Source organism: Lupinus angustifolius, chromosome LG17 (assembly GCF_001865875.1).
Source record: "Lupinus angustifolius cultivar Tanjil chromosome LG17, LupAngTanjil_v1.0, whole genome shotgun sequence".
Classification (NCBI taxonomy): Eukaryota; Viridiplantae; Streptophyta; class Magnoliopsida; order Fabales; family Fabaceae; genus Lupinus; species Lupinus angustifolius.
Genome location: NC_032025.1, coordinates 14,721,618 through 14,743,229, shown reverse-complemented (window position 1 = coordinate 14,743,229; position 21,612 = coordinate 14,721,618). Strand labels below are relative to the sequence as shown.

The 21,612-nt window shown below is 32.5% G+C and overlaps 3 protein-coding genes across 4 annotated transcripts; all 3 read right to left on the bottom strand.

The window, feature by feature from the left end:
- Positions 559–2,697, bottom strand: LOC109331910 (60S ribosomal protein L34-like). The gene is made up of 4 exons (XM_019566702.1): positions 2,504–2,697; positions 2,323–2,402; positions 944–1,053; positions 559–847 (listed from the first exon to the last, which is right to left on the bottom strand). Exons 1-4 carry the CDS (start codon positions 2,580–2,582, stop codon positions 754–756), a joined length of 363 nt encoding a protein of 120 aa, XP_019422247.1. The 5' UTR covers positions 2,583–2,697; the 3' UTR covers positions 559–753.
- On the bottom strand, positions 4,189–5,283 carry LOC109330910 (uncharacterized mitochondrial protein AtMg00810-like). Its single transcript, XM_019565178.1, has 2 exons — positions 4,894–5,283; positions 4,189–4,737 (listed from the first exon to the last, which is right to left on the bottom strand). The coding sequence occupies exons 1-2, from the start codon at positions 5,281–5,283 to the stop codon at positions 4,189–4,191; spliced, it is 939 nt and encodes a 312-aa protein (XP_019420723.1).
- Positions 14,255–20,900, bottom strand: LOC109331375. 2 transcript variants are annotated; one of them, XM_019565814.1, is made up of 10 exons: positions 20,536–20,900; positions 19,718–19,809; positions 19,460–19,567; positions 18,916–18,998; positions 18,284–18,417; positions 17,654–17,703; positions 17,385–17,477; positions 15,071–15,162; positions 14,763–14,869; positions 14,255–14,489 (listed from the first exon to the last, which is right to left on the bottom strand). In XM_019565814.1, the coding sequence occupies exons 1-10, from the start codon at positions 20,767–20,769 to the stop codon at positions 14,448–14,450; spliced, it is 1,035 nt and encodes a 344-aa protein (XP_019421359.1). In that variant the 5' UTR covers positions 20,770–20,900; the 3' UTR covers positions 14,255–14,447. The 2 variants fall into 2 exon arrangements, with proteins under 2 accessions (XP_019421359.1, XP_019421360.1); XM_019565815.1 differs by having other exon boundaries at positions 19,718–19,797.

Genomic DNA, 21,612 nt, shown 5'->3' with positions numbered 1-21,612 from the left:
TTTTTATAGGACACATGTAGTAAGTTTAACTCAATATTAGACCCTCCAGAGAGAATCTATACATTCATCCAAGTAGGATATCAAACTGAGAGATGGTCAGACCAGAGTTGATGATGGATGAGTTAGGACGCAATAGAATTTCACCATTGTTTATAATCATGCTCTTTTCAAAATACATCAAAAGGAGAACCCAATCAGGTTCATGACAGAACACATCTTAGACCTCATGTTGTTTGACTAAGATGTGTTCTGTGATGTACCTGAATGAGTTTAAACCGCGTTTATGGAATCAATTTTAGTTAAGGATGAACATTGCAAAAAATCATTTTAAAAACACCAGTAATAAAGGGGAGGGGTTCTCTTACTCCAAAATAAGTTTTTTAAACTTACTCCACATCTTGGTCATCAATTCTACGGAAATCCAATGGTTTAAATAAGTGAATAGTTAAACCATTAGATGTCCATAGAATTGATGTCTAGGATATAGATAAGTTTAAAATAATAGCAGAAATGCAGACATCCTAGTTGCAATAAACTAGGAGAAAAATACCAGTAATCTTCGAAAAATATAATCCATCAAGAGAAAAATGCATCAAAACCGTATCAAAATAGAGTTGTCGACAAGTCAACAATTGTACTAGATTCAAACACGTCAAGTAAGCACAAAATTAATAACAATGAAACAGATCTAATAAGCTTCATGATTTACTCGAAAGGCCAAAAACTACAATTCCTCAACAAAGATCCTTTAGATCAGGCTTTTGAAGCTTGCTTTTCTTTTGCCTTCTGAATCTTCAATACCTTTTTGACAATCTTTTGTTCTTCAACCAAAAAGGCTCGAATAATCCTATAGAACCAGAGACAAAATTAATAATGGTACTCCCCATATAATTTATACAATGAAAACTAATACCAGGCAACAAAAAAGCTGAAAAGAACAAACCTTTCCCTGACAGCACCTCCAGACAAAACTCCACCATATGCACGATTCACAGTCCTCCGGTTACGGGACAACCTTGACCTCTTGTATTCTGCAGGCCTTAAATGTGGAATCTGTAAATGTGAAGCATTATTAGACTTGTAACTTGAAAGAATCATACAACTTTTCCAACAATTAAAAAGCATGACCAAACTAAACAAAGCAACAACTGGAGCAAAACCTCAATGAAGTTTATAAATATTTGAATACAAATCACTAGGCAAAGGAATTCAGGATATGAAAATATCTGCATACAGCCATAACTGCATCAGAAATCATATAGAGATGACCAACCAAAAAGCTAATTTATATATGTTAAAAGATTTAAAAACACAATTATGAAAATAATCAGCAGAAACTAGAATTGCAACCAGACTGTCATATGTATAATTACTTTAAATTCCATATATTCATAATTCACTCCAATGATTAGTGTCTCTTTTATTTTTTGGCTAGAAGGAAGGTGGAATAGGATTGACCAATTTAGATCAGACCCAGGCTAAAAGCTCATTTAATCAAGATAGTGTGTACCAACTATATTTCTATGGGTTCCACAGTTTTGAAAGACATAATTCTATGGAGCACCTAGATCATTAAGAATAAATGGAAATCCATTCGGCCATCAGTCCACCAGCATGCTCAGTACTTAGAGCAGTAGTTTATAAACCAAAAAAACAATAAAGAAACAGTAGATAACCATCTTCCGACTTAAATCAAATTACTTCAACAATTAAAAAAACAAAACTTTTTACATCACACAGCATGAACCACTGTAAGAGAATTGGTGAATTGCAGCCAGTTTTTGTGAGTTTAAACAATAATAAGAGCAAGTTAATTAAAAAAGAAGATCTTAGGTTATCCCAAATGCAGCAGTGTTCCTTCTTTGTCTCAGACAAATATAACATACTACATCTCGATTATGGCATATGGTGAAAGATACAGTATGTCAAGCAGCAGATTGAAAATTGGTACAAATACACATTCATCAATGAGAAAAAATTGTGCGGGCCAAAATAACACATGGGAAACGGAAAAAAAATACCAATGTTAGTCCTAATAAACTCAAATGCTGATCAAATAATCATTCAAAGTGACTGACGAATCCCAATATTTTCTTGAAAAAAGACGATATTCTGACTCGCATTTGAGATTTGTAAGAATTAACTTGGATATTGTTAAGTTTCTCAGCGACTAAATTTGCAGACAGAATTTTCTTAAATACAAATCTGAGTATTTACTCTATAAAAACATCAGTAAGTATAGCCCAAATAATCACATCTTTTGATAAGTAAAATGTTGATTGAAATATAAAAAAACAATTATTTCGATAAAAAAACACATACACCCTGAATCCTCTTTCCAGTAACAGGGCATTTAGGACCGCTAGCCCTCTTCTTAGTGGTCTGGTAAACAAGCTTCCCACCTTCAATTCCAAACAAAACCAAAACAAAAACCCAGTTAGAATCAAAACGACGCATCGCATCGCATAAACGACAAGAGGTGAAGTTTGAACAGAAAGATTACCAGGGGTTTTAACAATCCTGTGTTGATTGGACTTGGTGGCGTAGCTGTGACGCTTTCGGTATGTGAGACGTTGCACCATTTTCAACACCAATCTCTCTTTCTTCTCTCTCTCTCTCTCTCTCTCTCTGGTAGGGTTTGAAACTAGAAGTAGCAGAAGACACTACCACTTTAGAATGGAACAACCAAATGGAACGCGGCGATGTTTAAAAAGGAGGGTTTCAGAGTAACCTAGATCCAAGGGCTGAGATAACATCATCGCGGTTATTTTTTTAGGTGGATCCAACAGATGTTAATACGACACGTGGTATATCAGAAAATGAATAATCAATTTTAATATTCCGCTTGATAATACATTGTTATAGAGGAATTTTTATATTCTTATTTTTCCATTTACAGTATCTTTATTTTGTTGCCTAGGTATGATATTTTAGGAAATATTTAATGTTTTCTCCACAACTCAGATGTAAGATTCATAGTATAATCTTCAAAAATAAACTATGGGTTACACATTTATTCTTTCATCTCTCACATGTTTCTTTAGGTTTTATTTAATAGTGGAGTTTTGAAGGGGAATGGAAAAAAATGGATGATTTTGAAAAGTCTTCCGTTTATTTGGGTGTTGGATGGAGGAGATGACAAGGTTTCTCAAACACTCCAAAATCCTCCATGTGTTTATTTTTAAAATTCTCCTAATATGGGATTTTGAAGATAAAATGTCAAAATAGCTAAATATTTTTAGTAATATTATATAATTATATATTATTGTTCGCTTCTCAGTATTAATTACATTTTTAAAGGAAAAAATAAAAAAGATGTTCTTACATTATCATTAGTTCACCTTCCCTCGTCTAAATTTCCTATTCCCAGATAGGGAAGATGATTTGCTCTATTTTCTCTTCTCTTCCTCCCCTCCTAATCATTTGATCACTCTCCTTCTTTTTCCTTCATAATTCCTAAACAAAACCTTAATCTCAACATCTTCATTTGTTCTTTCACATGTTTTTTTGTTCCTATTTCTCAACATCTTCACTTTTTTCTGTTTCCTAATGTTTGTGAAAACTGCAACTTGCCATGGAAGCTTCAGAAGCTTTGGTGAGAAGAGAAAATATCGAAGAGAATTTGTAACTTCTCTTGCATATGAGAAACAGAGAAAAGAAATGAAGATTGGCAAGTAATTGAAGCAAAGTGATTCTCCTTCAACTTAATCTTCAATTACAAGAATCAAACTCTATATATAGAAAGTTAGTTATTTAACTAACTAATTTATGAAAAGACAAAATTATCCTTACTAATTACAACAGAATGAAACTCCCATTAGACTAAGATACATAATGATCATAATTAGCATAATTAGATGCAGCTTTGGTAGTCTTCATGTTACTTGTATCATAAGTAATTCGGCCTTCTTCATCTTTCATAGTTGACATCCCCCCACAAGTTGGCAAGTGAATATTGAACATGCCAAGCTTGAAACACAACCTTTGAAACAACAAGGGGGATAAAGGTTTTGTAAAAGTGTCATCTATTTGAGCAGAAGATGAAATAGGCAGCAAGTGAATGAGCTTGGATTGGAGTCTCTCCCTTATTGTATGACAATCCACCTCTATGTGTTTAGTTCTCTAATGAAAAACGGGATTGGCAGTAATGTGCATGGCTGATTGATTGTCATAATAAAGCTGAACAGATTAAGAGTGAGATAATCCAAGATCATGAAGCAGAGAGACTAGCCATTGAGCCTCACAAGAAGCCAAAGTCATGGCCTTGTATTCTGCTTCTACAGAGGATCTAGAAACAAACCTTTGTTTTTTACTTTTCCATGAAACAAGTGATTGCCCAATGAAGAAGCAATAGCCTGAAACTGATCTCCTAGTATCAGGACACCCTGCCCAATCAGAATCTGAATAACCTTTAAGTTGGAAATCAGTTTGTGCAGAGAAGAAAACTCCATTGCTAAGGCACCCTTTTATGTACTTGAGGATTCTAATGGCAGCATTAAAATGATGATTTGTTGGCGAGGACAAAAATTGACTCAAGTGCCCAACAACAAAGCTAATATATGGCCTTGTGTGAGTGAGATACACCAATTTTCCCATCAACCTTCTATAGGAACTTGCATCAGACAAAACTATTCCAGAGCCATAGTGAATGAGTTTGCCACTATACTCCATTGGAGTGGAATTGGGTTTAGCAACAAGGAGAGCACACTCTTGAAGAAGATCTAAGGAATACTTTCTCTGATATAGAAGAATTCATGTAGCTGATCTAGCAATTTCTATGCCAAAGAAATATTTAAGTTGGCCAAGGTCTTTAATACTGAACTTGGAGTCTAGAAGGGATTTCATGTGATTGATTTCATTAAGATCATCTCATGTAAGCACTAAATCATCTACATAGACAAGAATAGCACTGAACGAGGATGAAGTGATCTTAATGAATAGGGAATGATCAGAATTAGACTTGGTGTACCCAGAATTGATTAACACATTTGTGAGTTTAGCATGCCATTGTCGACTGGCTTGCTTTAACCCATACAATGACTTCTGCAACTTGCATACAAGACTTGAGCCATTGGTTTGTAATCCAGAAGGAACCTTAATATACACAACTTCATTCAAATCACCATGTAGGAAGGTTGTGTTGACATCCAATTCATGTAGATGCCATTGTTTAGCAGCTGCTACTGATAAGATGACCCTGATAGTTATCATCTTCACAACTAGACTGAATGTGTCAAAATAGTCTATCCCTTCTGTCTGAGTGAAACCTTTAGCAACTAACATTGCTTTATACCTCTCAACATATCTATCTGCTTTATACTTAATCTTGAAGACTCATTTGCAACCAATTGCTCTTTTCTTAGGGGGAGAGTGGTAGGCAACCAAGTTCCATTATCATTAAGAGCATTGAGTTCCTTAGTAATTGCTTGTCTCCAACATTCAAGCTTAATAGCCTCTGTTAACTCACAGGTTCAGTAACAGCAGAGATGGTTAGACAAAAACTTTTGTGACTCAAAGAAACCTTATCATAGGACATAAAACTAGACAGAGGATATTTGACATTAGATGTGGATGTAGGGGAACTATTAGACAATAACGAGCAATGATAATCCTCTAGATATTTAGGTATGTGTTTAGGTTTAGAAGACTGTCTAATACTATGAGGACTAGAAGTTGGACAATGTGTTTGACTAGAGGAAGGACAATGTGTTTGACTGGTATTGTTTGACTAGAGGAAGGACAATGTGTTTGACTGGTATTGTTTGACTAGAGGAAGGACAATGTGTTTGACTGGTATTGTTTGACTAGAGGAAGGACAATGTGTTTGACTGGTATTGTTTGACTCAACATTTGGAATTTGTGTTTGAGGAGGATGTAAGCTGACAGACTCCGATATACTTGACTGACGTGTTTCGTTAAGATGAGGAGATGTATGACTGACTTGGATATCCAAGAATGGTTCACTTAGGATATTTTGTGGTATAATTGGTTTTACAATGGATGACATAGAAGGAGTAGATGATGTGAATGGAAACAAATGTTCATAGAACATGACATTTCTAGATATGAATATTTCATTAGTTTTAGAATCAAGAAGAATGAACCATTTAACCCCTTGTTTGTAACCCAAGAAAACACATTGTCTTGACCTATGATCTAGCTTTGTTCTATGTGAAGTTAAAATAGATGCATAGCTCAAACAAACAAAGACCTTTAAGTAAGACAACTCAGGCTTAACTTGGTGAAAGACATGATAAGGAGATTTATGAGACAAATAGGGAGTAGGTAGTCTGTTGATAAGATGAATTGCATGAGAAACAACAAAAGTCCAAAAACAGTGAGGTATATTAGAATGAAAAATGATAGCTCTAGCCACCCCTAAGATATGTTGGTGTTTTCTCTCAACTACACCATTTTGTTGAGGTGTTTCAACACAAGTAGTTTGATGTAGAATGCCTTGGGAATTATAGAAATTCTATAACCAGAATTCTCTTCCATTATCAGTACGAATACACTTTATTTTGTATCCAAACTGAGTATAGGCCAAACAGACAAAGTTTTAAACAAGATTTGGAACTTCAGATTTTAACTTCATAGAATATATCCATGTAAATCTTGACTTGTCATCCACAATGGTAAAAAAATACCTATATCCAGAGACACTAAGTGTAGATAATGAACCCGAAATATCCATGTGAACAAGGTCAAAGAGAGAAGTATATTTGGACAAATTGTCACTATAGGAAGTCTCTTTTGCTTTGCCAAATGACACACATCACAAGGTTCAAAAACTTTATTACATTTGATGAAAGGAAAATCCTTTTGTATTACAAGAAGTTTTTGATGGGACAAATGTCCTAACCTATTGTGCCAAAGATTACAATCATAGTTTGTAAAAGAACAAATGCTACTATGAACAAAACTACTAATTGTAGACTGTTGTAGAGACAAAGACAAGATGTTCATAACATAAAGCCCAGCTTGTAGTCTAGCTATACCAATCATCTTCAAAGCGTGGAGTTCCTGGATATGACAAACATTATCTAGAAATATTAGTTTACATGGGATGGTATTTGATAACTTTGACATAGAAACTAGATTATAGTGAAAGGATGGTATGTACAACACATCAGTAAGGAACAACTCAGCAGAAAATATGATAGTATCAGCAATGATAGTTGACACTTGACTTCCATTGGGCAAAGTAACAATGACAAGCTTAATGTGTTTGAAATTATGAAAACTAGACATAGTATCACATACATGATCTGTAGCTCCTGTATCTAAAATCCATGAGTTAGATTTAGATATAGTACAGGACAAAATGTAAGCATTACCTTTAGAATTGGGGGAATTGGTTTGTTTAGTGATAGACACACTAGAAAAATTACTCAATTGGTTGACATTGTGAACCTGTTGGTGTTGACCTGATTGTTGGAGTATAGTCATTAATGTTTTGTGTTGCTCTGAGGTTAGTTGCATCATAGGCACATTATCTTCAAAATCAACATCTTCTTTTATCTTTCCTCCTTCAATACCATCATTTTCCAGATTGGTTGCGACATTATTAACAACATTTTGCCTCTGAAAACCTGGAGGAAAATCATGTTTTTTATAACAGTGATCAATTGTATGACCTGGTGTATGACAGAAGGTGCACATTCTACTAGTTCTTCCTCCTGCAAATTTGACTGAACCATTTTGACCTCTTGACTGACCATAGGAAGATCTTCCTGATTGTCTTTGATAACCAGTTCCTGTATTTCTTCCTATGTTGGAATTAGAATTGTTATTTATAGCATTAACATTATGTGCATTATATCCATGATCAGTAGAACTATTTAAGATCCTTGGTTCAACTATATGCATGTGAAGATGTTTCCCTTGTTGAATTAACAGAGAAAACACTTTATTTATGTCAGGCAATGGATCCATCAACATTATTTGTGACATATCTGCCTCATACTGATCATTTAAGCCTTTAAGAAAACATATAACATAATATAGTTCTCTATATCCCTTAATAGTTGGAAACAGTCCACATTCACACTTATTTATGCACGAGCAAGCTGTAATTGGCCTAAAATTATCAAACTCTTGCCATAAACCTTTGACATGAGTGAAATATGATCCAATTGAAAAATTACCTTTTTATAGGTATGAATTTCAGTGAGAAATTCTAAAATTCGAAAGATATCTCCCTTATAATACCTTTCTTTGAGATCCTGTCATATCTCAAAAGTTGTATCCATCCAAAGGATGTTTTGTGCAACAGAGATGTCAATTGAATAAGTTTGTCATGAAACTACCAGCATATTACATCTATCCCACATAGAAAAGGTAGAATCATCAATTGGAGGCTTAGGAAGTGATCCATCAATAAATTGCAACTTATTCTTCATTTTCAATGCCATACTCATGGCGTGGAACCACGAATGATAGTTCTCCCCGTTCAGAAGAAGGGAAACTAAAATTGCTCCAGGATTTTCATTTGAATTCATGTAGAAAGGTGAAGAAGGATCCTGAATAGGATTCACACCACTGATTATGCGATTCTCCATAAAACGGTTTAGGTTAGAAATTGCAGAAAAATAGAGGGAAGAAAAGAAGAGAAAAGAGAATCATAATCAAAGAATTAAGATGCAGCAGAAAAGTAGCAGAGCCTCTTCAATGAAGAAGCTCTGATACCATGTGAAAACTGCAACTTGCCATGGAAGCTTCAGAAGCTTTTGTGATAAGAGAATTTGTAACTTCTCTTGCATATGAGAAACAGAGAAAAGAAATGAAGATTGGCAAGTAATTGAAGCAGAGTGATTCTCATTCAACTTAATCTTCAATTATAAGAATCAAACTCTATATATAGAAAGTTAGTTATTTAACTAACTAATTTATGAAAAGACAAAATTGTCCTTACTATTTACAACAGAATGAAACTACCAATAGACTAAAATACATAATGATCATAATTAGCAGAATTAGATGCAGCTTTGGTAGTCTTGATGTTACTTGTATCACAAGTAATTCAGCCTTCTTCATCATTCATAGTTGACATTTAATGTTTTCTCTATCATATCTTCGTGGTGTGATATAAGGTCCTTCATGGTTATAACAAGTGTTGGACAATAGTATTAACATGACCTTAATAGATGTTGGATAAGATTTACAACTTGAGAAGCAGTTACAAGTCAACAACACCCTAAGAAGCACAAATTGTTAAAAGTAGTAATAGGTGCCAAAGTTGTTTCCTATCTTTTCAATTGTTGTCGCCTTTGTTTGATTTTTTAATGGATGAACTTTGGGTAAGTGTATTCAACTTTTCAAATACATATGTTATGAATGGTTTTGATATGGACAATTTTCTCTCCTTCAATGTAACCTATTGAATAATAATGTTTTACTAGTAAGACAATATTATCTATACACTAATAGTGTAAAAATTTATACATAGTCAATGCACTATTTACCATTTATTTAGATTATTTTTTTTGAAAAGTCAATGATAATTATGGATGATGCACTGACATTGTATAAAACTTATACATTTTCAGTATATATTTTTTTTCTTTCTACTAGAAGGAGTAAATGGAGTCTATCATAGTAGAATAAAGATTATATTTTGGGATATTATATAAAGAGTGAGGATTCACTTACTCCTCATCCTAGCCATCAATTCTATGGACATCTAATAGTTTAGATCTACTAACTAATTAAAATCATTGGATTTTCCTAGAATTGATGGCTATGATAGGGAAAACTTGTTTGGAATACCTATTTTGAAGTGGAAGGGAAGCAAAAGGAGGGCTTAGGAGATGATTCTCTTGTATGGGAGTTTAGTTAGAGAAGGGAGAGAGTTTTGGAGAATTTTTAAAACCCTCCAAAGCCTTCATTATACTATTTTTTGGTGTTCCCCCAAATTGGGTTTTTTGTGAGGAAAATAAGGTTAAATACATAATTATCCTTACTAATATTTTCTAATTACATTATGTTCTTCTTTTGTACATTATATAATACATAATATATTATTGATTTTTTAAAGGAAAGGTAAAATAATATTTTTGTATTACATTAACCATACATCACCTCCTATCTAGATTTCATACTTTCAAACAAGGAAGAGGTTTACTTGAATTTGTCTTCCCTTCTCCTCACCCTCTCATCTTCTCCTTCTCTTTTTCCTCCTAACTCTCAAACAAAACCTTAGAGTAAATGGATCACTCCTCTTATATAAATAATACTATTTAAAAATTAATTTGAGATCTTTTTTAAAAATTGAAGAATTTTTTTATTCTTTTTAGAAATATTTTTTTGGAACTTAAAATAAATTTTAATGTATAGAATTTTAGAAGTTTAAAACATGTTGAATAAAGTTGAAACAAATTACTTTTTAATGCTCAAAATATACTTTCAGTCTTCCAAGTATAATAAAATTTTCAATGAGAAAAATTAATATTAATTTTATCTATTATTTAAAATTATTATCACTTTATTTCTCAAAAATAAATTTCCAAATAAAAATGGAAAGTAAACCAAAAAATAGGTTAAATATTCATCACTATAATTTTATATCGTATTAATATATTATCTATTAACTATATAACAAAAATAAAACTCCTTGCCACATCAACCTGGACACATCTCGTGACCTTATAGTCTTATACAATGTTTTCCCACTTAAAACACTTCACTGATCAATGTACAACCTCACCCACAATATAAAAATACTTTTACTATGTTTGAAAATAACTCATAAATAACAATTATAATAATATTAAAAATCTATAATAAAGTGGATTTGATTTCCTTTTCACATTCATTTTTTCTCTCTCTCAATTTTGTTTCATATTCTGTTTTCTTCTTTGTTTCAGAGATTCAGGACAAATAATAAATAGGATTTGAAACCCTTTTCACAACCATTTTTTCTCTCTCATTCTCTTTTTCATATCTCTCTTCTTTGTTTCATATCTCTCTATTCTTCTATTTGGTAGTTACAATCGAAAATATTTCATTCTTCGGATTTACTTCGCCATTATTACATAAAATATGTATAGTTATCTTTGTTCAACCTAATATGATAATTTTTGCATCTCACTACTAATTTTTTATCATTGTAAATTTGTTCTTATCTTGTAGATGTGTTCTTTAAGGTGCATCTTCTTTTATTGATTTTTTGTTTATTTTATAGATTTATTCTTATTCTGTAGATTTGTTCTCATTTTTCATTTATTTGTTTGTCTATTTTTCATAGATTTTTTGTTTATTTTATAAATTTGTTCTTTGAAGTGTATTTTTTCAGTTGATTGTTTATTTTGTATATATGTTCTCATTAATTTCATTATTTTTGTAGATATTTTCTACCAATAATTCTCTTCTTTAGCGTCATATTTACGAGGATATCATCTTAAGAATGATCACACCCTAAAAAGTTAACAAAATGATGGCTTTCTTAAGTCCAACATAGTTACTTTAACTATATCAAGGTAACATGTAATTTTTGTCTAATGATTCATATTTGATGGGATTTTTATAGTAATTTGATTGAAATTTTTCATATGATATAACCTATTAATTGTTTGATCCTGATTCTTCAGGAATTAAGACGTCATGTTGGGAGTATGGTTACTTATATGATGTCAAAGTTCTCTTATGGTCAAAATTTGATTTTAGTTTGTCATAATGTTGTAAGATTTACTATTATTTGATGATTATTTTTATTAATATTTCTGGATGTTAAAATGTTGTATGATGAAGAAACTTTTTATCTTAATTAATTATAAAAAAACTATATCAACTTAGTTTTCCTCCAGTCATATAAATGGTGTTGTGCTTTTGAATTTGTATCTCTGTATGATTTTGATAAAATATAAATTTTCCTTTATTTCATTTCTTCAGTGTCATTTATACAATTTGGTTGTAATTTCAGGTACATACCTACAATAGCAACACGTACTAGAGAATATGATCCAAATTAACTTAAAAGTTAACCTAAGAGAAGTAAACTTAGGAATTTGATTAACTGTGTTTGTAATGCTACCATAAAATTAGGAATTTCTTGGTATGATTTGAATTTTTTACTTTAAATTGTGATATTATGGTTTAACATGACCTTCAATCAAATTTCATATATTACAAAATAGTCACATTTAGACAAACTATATATTGTCGAAAAATAGTCACACCCAAATAATTTACAAAAGGAAGATTTTATACACATTTGAAGTTGAAAATTTAACACAATTTAATTTTCATGAACTCACGCGTAAGACTTTTCTAACATTTTGCTCTTGAGTCACTTATTTTACTTTTTGTCATATTAACGTTTTGTCTATCTTCCTCATAATTATGTAAAGGGTAAGAGAATCAACATTCAAAAAATTATCAAATATTTATTGTGTTACACCTATTTTCAAATGAGAAAAAAATAGAGATAAAAACAATATAATACTAAAAATAAAATATAAATAGAGAATAACTCAAAATATTACTTCTCTTTTATGTAGTTTAGTTTACAATTTAGTTTTTATGCATTATCCATATAATTTTCTCTCTCTCTAACACCTAATTGTACAAGATTCCATATATGATTTTTAAAGTAATTATTATGAATGCAAAAAAAATGGTTCAATATATGATTTATTGGCATTATAAAATATATGTACATTATTTGAGCATTATGCATAAATAAAGAAGCAACACGTGCAAGTGCACGAGTAAACTATTAGTTAGTAATAATAAAGGAAGTATGTAACAATAGAGTAAAATTGATTTCTTATGATATTATATAAATAATATTATTTGAAAATCAAAATCATTTTAACGAGTAAAAAAGGAAATGAACAAAAAGTCAAAATTACATCATCTAGGGTTTCCCTAAAACATGTTAAGTGTAATCTCTTGAAAATTAGAGTCGTCTACACAATATATGCAACAAACATAGGATGGGTAGATATCAAATCATACATATAAACAACAAGCTAGATTTTCATAGAATATTACAATTAGAGAAACACAAATAAACATTTAACATAAACATATATACTATATATAATGTTAATCAAATGCAAATAATGAATGTGACTTGTGTCTAATGCATTAGGACTTTAAGTTTCCAATTACTTGCAGAGTTGTAGTTGATGTTTTTCAAATGATTCCTCCAAAACAATCCCTAGTTTAATTCATCAATATTAATCATCTTGGTTTGAAAAGTAATCACGAGTATAGGTTACTCGACCAATATAGAATTCTAGATGTGATCAACTTCATTAGAATTGATCAAATATAATAAACAACTAGTTATCCAAAATCAACACATATATGGATCTTAAAGGTCTGTTTGCGAGTTTGGTTTTGGAGAAAAAGAAGGCTTGAGAGCCACCTCATAAGTGAATTTCATGTCTTTCAACTCTTCCCTTTCTCTCCCTTACCCTGTAAATACCAACTCACAAACAAACCCTAAGGAAAAAGATCGGCCAAAATATTGTGGAATATGTAGATTGTAAGTAAAACTTCATCATAGAACTAGTATCAATATCATCATCATGTAACAGTTATTTTCTTTGGTGTAATGTTTCTTTTCGATTAGTAAAGTAAATTATAATTTGTAGTGATTGTGATTTTATCAAACTTTGTATCTTTCATATACAATGTTTTTAATTTTAGAAAATTTATAGTTAATTTTTGCAAAATTTATCTTAAAATATCCCTGTATATTTTCTAAAACCTTTAAAGCTATATATTAAAATTTTCTAAATTTTTAAGGTACACAATTATTTTTTACAAATTAAGACATAATTACTAAATTACATATTATAATAACTATAATATTTTTCTTATATGCATAGAAATAATTACCTCAAAGAACATATCCTAAACCACTAACAAAACCAAACCACACATCAACTTTATTTAGTAATCAAGTATAGTATTGTATTTTATTTGTAAAACAAATCAGGTTGAGTATCCCAACATGCAAAGAAAAAAACCATGTAGCAACATTACAAGGTTAGTATGAACCAAATTGACTTTCCAACATGCCAAAAAAGGTGAATTTTAATAAATATCAATTGACCCAACAGAGATAAATAATATTTTGTTAGCTATATTTCTCTGACATTTTCTCTAATCTCATCTCTTATATTGTATCTCACTTCTTATCTATCTTACTTTCGGTCACATCATAAAGTTTATCATCAATAATAAACATGAAAATGAAGTGGTTTTTGCCATGTGGTAAATTCTCCTTGTACAAGATCAAAGCCTGCTTAAAACATCAAAGTTCATTATATATCTTAAAAGCCATAGCCAAAAATATAATTTTCTAGTTCACTGCTTTAAACAACAATCTGAGTTATATTTTACAACAGCGAAAGGGAGCATAGTTATTCAAAGAAATGGTTCTGTGTTATGTACTGTACATGCTCCATGTCTATGCAAAGGAGAGAATGTTCCCATCAAACAGTCTGCAATATTTCTTTGATATCATATCCTTGAAGCTATATTTACAAACATGAGAAGAAGTGTCGTTAGCACTTAATAAAAACTCAATTGTAAAGACTAACACGGTTAAACGGTTTACACAAGGGTCTGTTTACGAGTTGAATTTTGAAACGGGGAGAATAGAAATAGAAGGCTTGAGAGCTATGAAATATATCGGTAAGATGATTCTGAAGTCTTCCATTTCCCTTCATTCCCTTTCAAAACCCAACTCGCATCAGGATACAAGTAAACCACAATGAGCAAGCACATTCATAGACTCATAAATATACCTGAAGAAAAGTGAGAAATAATATAACTCCTGAGTTCCATAAAGCATGGATGGTAATGGGAGTGAGAAGGTTATGAGTTTGAGCATAAGAAATCCCCAAAGCAGCCCCTAGAGATGTCATAAATTTCTATTATCATCTTCAAAATAGATTGAGATACAATCACAAATTTCAAGAGAGATTAAGTTTATCATTTTCTTTCTCATTGTCCAAGGTAAATATTTGCATGCTCAGCATCTACACAAATTATATAAAAGAAACTTCTTTGTTGCCATTACTGAAGATCGTTTTATCTTGTAATTATCCGATACCTAGAACGAACAACTGTGGAAATTCTCCAGGAGTGAAATGGGCAAGGGCAAACACAGCAGCACTAATGATGACAGCAACTGGTGTAGGAACCCTGCAGTGAGATTGAACATGTATGAGAAAACTAGTACCATTAACATTCAATAGTTCATATAACATTAAAACAACTTAAATGAGGCAATCCCCTCAGACTAGTTAAACCTACAAATTTTTTACATAAGCTTCACCAATTTACCAATGCAGATTAATTTTCATAAAAGAAGACTAAGTGAAGTTCAAGTCTTGGTCTAGCCTAACATTGTCACTCCAAATAACTCTGACAGGAGCACTATTAGTTTGCATAAAATATGATCTTACATAATATTGTTGTTAAAACTGTTCGAAAGTTATGAGTAACCAGTTTCCCTATAAATCACTGATACCCGCAAGCAATAAATTTGCCACAATAGAAAATCCTGGCTAAGAAAACTTGGCTGATTTCATTCATATATGAGGTTAATTAAGTAGATGAAATATGGGATTGACAATAGGTACATGGCACCAATATTATCTGAAAAGAGGAATGGAGGCCTTTTAAGCCAGAACCCAAGTTATTGAAGTAATTGGTTGAGCCAAAAAAATCAGTTCTGGTATTGGCAATGGTGCCATACTCTGATTAGATGGAGAAACGAGCACCAGCAAATTGTTTCTGGTGGACTAGGAGATAGCATCAGAACCCAGATACTCCTGCACTGAAGCTGACTATCGCACCATTATTACTACAATACTACCAGAGCTGAACTTTTGTGGCTCCACCAATTACTTCAAGAAATTGGATCCCCACCTAAAGAACCCCTATCCTCTTTTCAGTAACATTGGGGCCATATACCTCCGTGTTAACACATATTCCATACTCACTCTCATGAAGCACTTGGTCAATGACTATCATATTATGCAAGACTTTGTTGCAAGCATCAAATTCATATTTCCACATTTCTTCAGTCCATCAACTTGCTGATCTCCTAACCAAGCCCCTCTCAGCATCACACCATAACTTCCTCGCGGCCAAGATCGAAGTCGCTGTACCCTCAACCATCAAACCAGGGTGTGTAGGAGTGTTAACTGAATCCACTTAGCATCTATTGTTGGTTCTATATATATAGGACAGTTCTGTTAGCTTTTCTAGGAAAGTTATTGTGCGTGCCAATGTGAAATTTGAGGATCAGACCTTGGTGCAACAGCAAAGTTGCTGCCTTATGACCTAAAAAAGTCATGCTCTCAAACCTCTCTTCGCTTGCGGGGGTAGGGTGTATACATCTACCATTCTCAATCCTCACCAGGTGGGAGCCTCATGCACTAGGCTGTAATTTTTCTTGTTGTCAATTTGAAATGTGCAAGCTTGTATACAATGTAATCATTTGTACTTGCACATATTAATGTTGAAATTACACTTCCATTTCAACCTCTTTATAGTTCCATATTTCGATCTCAGCAACAGCCATGGTAACAAGGTAAATCTTGCCTTTACTACTATTTTCTTCATGCAATTTCTTTCCTTTCTATTATGGGAACAAATTCATTATTTAAGTGAACTGAATCACAAGCTAAAGCGACCCAAGTCATAAATGTGCATGAATGGTTTCTCATGAACTGAGTCATAGGACAACATGGGCGAAAACAAATTCCGTAAGACCGTAACTATGGAACAATCCCTTCAAGCATGGAACGATATGGCAAGGAGCTTTACAAAATATTTGGAGAGAAAACCTGCCCACATATATGCTATATTAAGTCTCTCAGGTTCTGTTTGCGAGATGAGTTTTGGAGAGGAAAGGAAGGCTTGAGAGTTATCTCATAAGTGTATTTTATGGCTTTGAATCCTTCCATTTCCATTCCTTGCCCTCCAAAACTCAACTCACAAACAGACCCTTAAAGATCAAATCCCATATCTGAAGCTCACAACGTATTTGTAAAACCACTACCTAAGTTTCAAGTCCAAATAAGCCAATGTCAGAGAAACATATCAGGAAGAAAATATAGAAATTAGATAGCAGAACGCAAACTTCACTATGCAGCCTAAGTCAACTTTACCTTCACTATGCAACCCTAAGCTCACTACAGTACAAAAGAAGCTGTACTTGTTTAAACTTTCTATATTCAATAACCTGACCATCTAATGTCTAAGTAAAAAAATCACTTATAAGGCAAGCTGATGTTTCTTTCACCAACATATTTTATTATAGTATATAAAATTGAAAAGGTGTAAACAGAAAAAACTTGATTACGAAATCACAGGAAACTAAATGAAAAAGGTAAAGACATGAAGGCAAGCAATACCACTTAGTTAGGGAAGTCATGAAAAAACCTCGAAAAACGGTCTCTTCAAGAAGTGGAGCAAGAACACCTGTGATGCCTACCAAGCAAGCAGTGCTATAATGAAAATAAAGATAATTAATCCCTTGCTTAAGAAACTGAAATCCAGAGCTATGTATGAACTTTTGAAATTTGTTCTTCTTTTCATTGATAGGGCACTTCTTAATTCCGATATATTTCAGCCCAAACATATATAAATGGGGGTGGGGTGGGGGTTGGATATTTTAAAGTACCTGACACTTGAAGAACCAATTAATGGAAGCAAGCTAACAAGAGCATCAGTCTGAAAAGCAGTTTATAGAAGCTAATAAGAGATGACTACAAGGTTAAAAACCCATAAAAATCAAACTCTACTGTAAAAGGTAATCTCAAACAGAATACAAGTAATTTACCCTCTAAAGTGGGCGAGTAAGAGTGTGCTCACTATTGAGTTAACAAAATGCAACATGATCGTCACAAAATAAATAATGGAATGAATGAATACACCCCCATTTGCTCACTTTAGAGACGAGATCACTTTAGAGGAACTTTTCCTAGTCTAACTAAAGTGCATTAGGATAATTGATTTACACTCATCAAACGATGAAGTTAATTTAATCAACCTCTAGTTATTACGGAAGATCCATACCAAACAATGGCAATCTGATTAACCTCTAGTTATTAGGGAAGATCCATACCACAAAATAACAACAGGGTACTAAACTTTGAGTAAATCTAAGGTCGGTAAATTCAATTCTTGTGGTCTTTGAGTGACGGTGAACCTAAATTGCCTCCTCCCAACCCGTGATGTGAATAGTTCAACAAATAGACATTAAGAACTACATCTGCATCTGCCTGTGAAATTTAGAAAATAAATTATTGACCTCTCTTTGTGGGGCCTCTCCATTGAAGAAGGACAAAACAACTCCTGTCAATGAAATGGCTATTAGAGCACCAACAAGTCCAATTCCTGCCCACAAAAGCCACCCCTTTTGAAGATTGAAAGGTTCCCTCAAATCTGAAACAACGTTTTTAGGATGGGAATAAGCATAAGTGCATAACATATTCTAATTCTTCTACATCAACCAATTGCAAACTAAACCTGACTAAAATGAGCTTACCAATATCCTGCAACGAAAGCTACACAGACATGTTAAAACATGAAACTGAAAACTCGTAGTGGCAATGAGCCAATGACATTATTTAAGTTGACTATCACTTTAACAACAGTTTTAAGGCACAATGCCAGTCATCAATATAATCAATAGAAGCCTCTTTTTTGTACTATCAATGGTATCTCCTCACGCTTTTGGGTAAAAAATTAATTCCTTTCAGGGTTCGTGGATGTCCATCCCAACAAGTGTCGCTCCCAGGAATCGAACTCTTGACCTTTTGGTCTTCCTGGGGATCTAATGGGACCTTACACCACTAGACCAACACCTTGTTGGTTCAATAGATAGATAAAGCCTTTTGCCTGTACCCTAAATATACATTAAAGGTTGTCAAATGATAATACCATATTTGAATAAGTCTTCAGGGAGTGGCTGGAAAGTGTTGGCAGTAGCGAATATAACTCCAAGTACAACAGCAGTTGTGATGCTGCCAAAATAATAAGAGAAAATAAGAACATAACCCAGAATTGTATGCACCTTGTCTTTAATTATTACTTATTATGTATAGAGAGTAGAAAAATGTTTCACTACTTCTAAATGGGTCTAGTTAACTCTATACTTCCCAACATGAGATAACAGGTTGGCAGGACGAAGGCCTAGAGTTATAAAAAATATTACGAAGTATGCATTCAGATATTCACAATGATGAAAATTTCAAGAAAATGATCAGAGAATAAGTTAGCAAGGGGAAGCCTAAGCTTGTGAATATCAATCAGTGTCATGAGCATCATGTGGTCTGGCTATACATAAAATATCAGCTTCACATATATTCTTCACAAATCACTGGCTAAACTAGGAAAAACAGTACCAAAATGTGGAAGTTTTTTGCAGTTTTCTGACTAACTTCGAGAATTTCAATGGTAAAAAAAGTCAGAAAAAATTGCATACCCTTGATCTACAAAAAGTAATTCTGCCTTCTCATCTAAACTTAGCTGATCAGGTCGAATCCCGAGATATGGTATAATCGTTGCCTCAACCAAACCTGCCAACACAAAACTGCCTGGGAATAAATTATTGGCTCAACATACAACACAATCTGGCACTTAAAAGTTATAATTATAACATGCAAAAACCTTGTAAAATAACTAAACAGGTTTCCAATATTTCATGTTCGATATGAAAGCACGGTAGCTATTCAAAACACACCCCAATCCACACGCAAGGGAGGTTAATGAAACTGTTTGCCACGGCCAAGGGACCTCCCAGCGCCTAAGAATAGGCCATTCCTGTCCAGATTCCAGAAACAAAGAGAATAACATGAGCAAATTACATAATCAAATTTCATATATTCTTTGAAACAAAAATAAGCATAAAGACCTCTACCTCATAGATGCCACTTAAGTAAACCCAAAATTACTCATGCAGAAGGAATCACAATATCATATTATTATAGTAAATCAGGTTATTGGATTAACTACAAACACAACCAGATATCCACATTAAAATTTGTTCCTTTCTTATTTCTTTTTCTTTAAGCATGTCCCAAATTTCATAGAAAGTTAGATACATTTGTTCAACACTGAGCAAATTCAAGGCCAACAAACAACTCCGGTGATAATCATATATTGAAATTGGAGAGGTTTCGTTTGACATTAATTATAATGAACACTCATTTGTTTCAAAAATGACACTAATTTTTCTTGAGTTCATGTTATCATTTCACTCACTTATCATGAAGGATTACATTGAAATTAGAATGAACTCCCAAAAAGGAGGTAATGTAACCTTTTGAAACGAAAGAAAAAAGTGGTGTCAAGTGTAAAACCTCAAGAGAGGTAATTCTAACTACCCCATTGAAATTCTATCATCCATTTATTTTGTCTAGAAACTGAAATCAAATAAATTTAAAAACTTTCCACTAACTAATAATATTTCCATTGAATTTATCAGCAATCAAATAGAGGGTAATGCATAAAATTCCTAGAAAGTTATAAAAAAGAGAGAATGAGTGAAAAAGCAAGTACCTTGTCCTGAAACTTGGTGTCAGATTTGTCTCTAGCGTTGAAGAAGCAAACTGAAGGAAGACCCCTTTTGGAAGTTGAAGTCAAATTGTATGGCAAAGATAAGTTTCTATGGCTGCTAAGAAGAAATGCCTGAGTTTGTTTAGAGAAGTTTATTGATGAAGAAAGCTTGTGGGAATTAAAGAGGGTGAAAGGTGATGATGAATAGAGAGAAGAAGGAACTGTAATTGAAACCATTATCTATTGATAGAGTGAAGAACTTGGAATTGAAAGTTGATTCCCAAACAAGAACTTTGAAGGCTAATACTACAACTACAACCTTTTGTGCCTGGAAGCACCAGGGATAAGATAAGTTCATAAACTAGAATGGAAAACATTTATTTACCATTAGTTACTAAACAATAATCACTTTCGTCTATATGATTCTATCAACAAGTGTAATCAGGTGAATCAAACATTTACTATTAGTATAGAAAAACTTAATGTGTCACTAAATCAACACCTTTAATCATATTTTAATTTTTACCTAATAGGAGACATAAATTTAATTAAAGAGTGATAAGATAATTGTTAATGAAAATGTTAACACGGATTACCTACTAAAACCCTGTATTGTTAAAAAAATGTTGCGAAAAGTTAAATGAATTTAGTTGAAAAATAATATGAAATTTGTTAATAGGAGAATGCGACTAAATATTACCTTGTAAACCTTGTTTTATATATATTTGATTGTTGATATAAAGTTGTTTTATAGTGAGATGATATTAAATCTGTTATTTAAAAACATGTAATAGTTAGAAATAAATATTTCAAACATAATGTAAAATAAGTTGTAGAATACATGTTATAGATTTTGGAAAACTTCTTTATAGACGACATTTGTTGTTGTCTTCTGTGGTTTATTATCTTTGTCATGTATCAATTTCATCATTTTTTGTTTTGTACTCTTGAAACAACTACATACAATTGACCATGATTGAATATTGGTCTAGGTAAATACGGTCACACTTTCTAGTGATTGACATTGCGACTTATTGATTGTCATAGCGTATGACACAATTATAGAAATTGTCTTCTGAT

Bases quoted from the DNA above. Each gene is read 5' to 3' on its own strand.
- LOC109330910 (XM_019565178.1), bottom strand. From the start codon at position 5,283: ATGTTAGTTGCTAAAGGTTTCACTCAGACAGAAGGGATAGACTATTTT. The intron at 4,738-4,893 runs GTAGATGATTTA...CTTCTATATCAG, and splicing joins TCAGTGCTATTCTTGTCTAT to AGAAAGTATTCCTTAGATCT.
- LOC109331910 (XM_019566702.1), bottom strand. From the start codon at position 2,582: ATGGTGCAACGTCTCACATACCGAAAGCGTCACAGCTACGCCACCAAG. The intron at 2,403-2,503 runs GTAATCTTTCTG...TTGGAATTGAAG, and splicing joins CAGGATTGTTAAAACCCCTG to GTGGGAAGCTTGTTTACCAG. The intron at 848-943 runs GTTTGTTCTTTT...CTGGTTCTATAG, and splicing joins GGAGGTGCTGTCAGGGAAAG to GATTATTCGAGCCTTTTTGG.
- LOC109331375 (XM_019565814.1), bottom strand. From the start codon at position 20,769: ATGGTTTCAATTACAGTTCCTTCTTCTCTCTATTCATCATCACCTTTC. The intron at 19,810-20,535 runs GTACTTGCTTTT...TCTTTGTTTCTG, and splicing joins ACACCAAGTTTCAGGACAAG to GAATCTGGACAGGAATGGCC. The intron at 19,568-19,717 runs GTGTGTTTTGAA...ATTCCCAGGCAG, and splicing joins TCCCTTGCGTGTGGATTGGG to TTTTGTGTTGGCAGGTTTGG.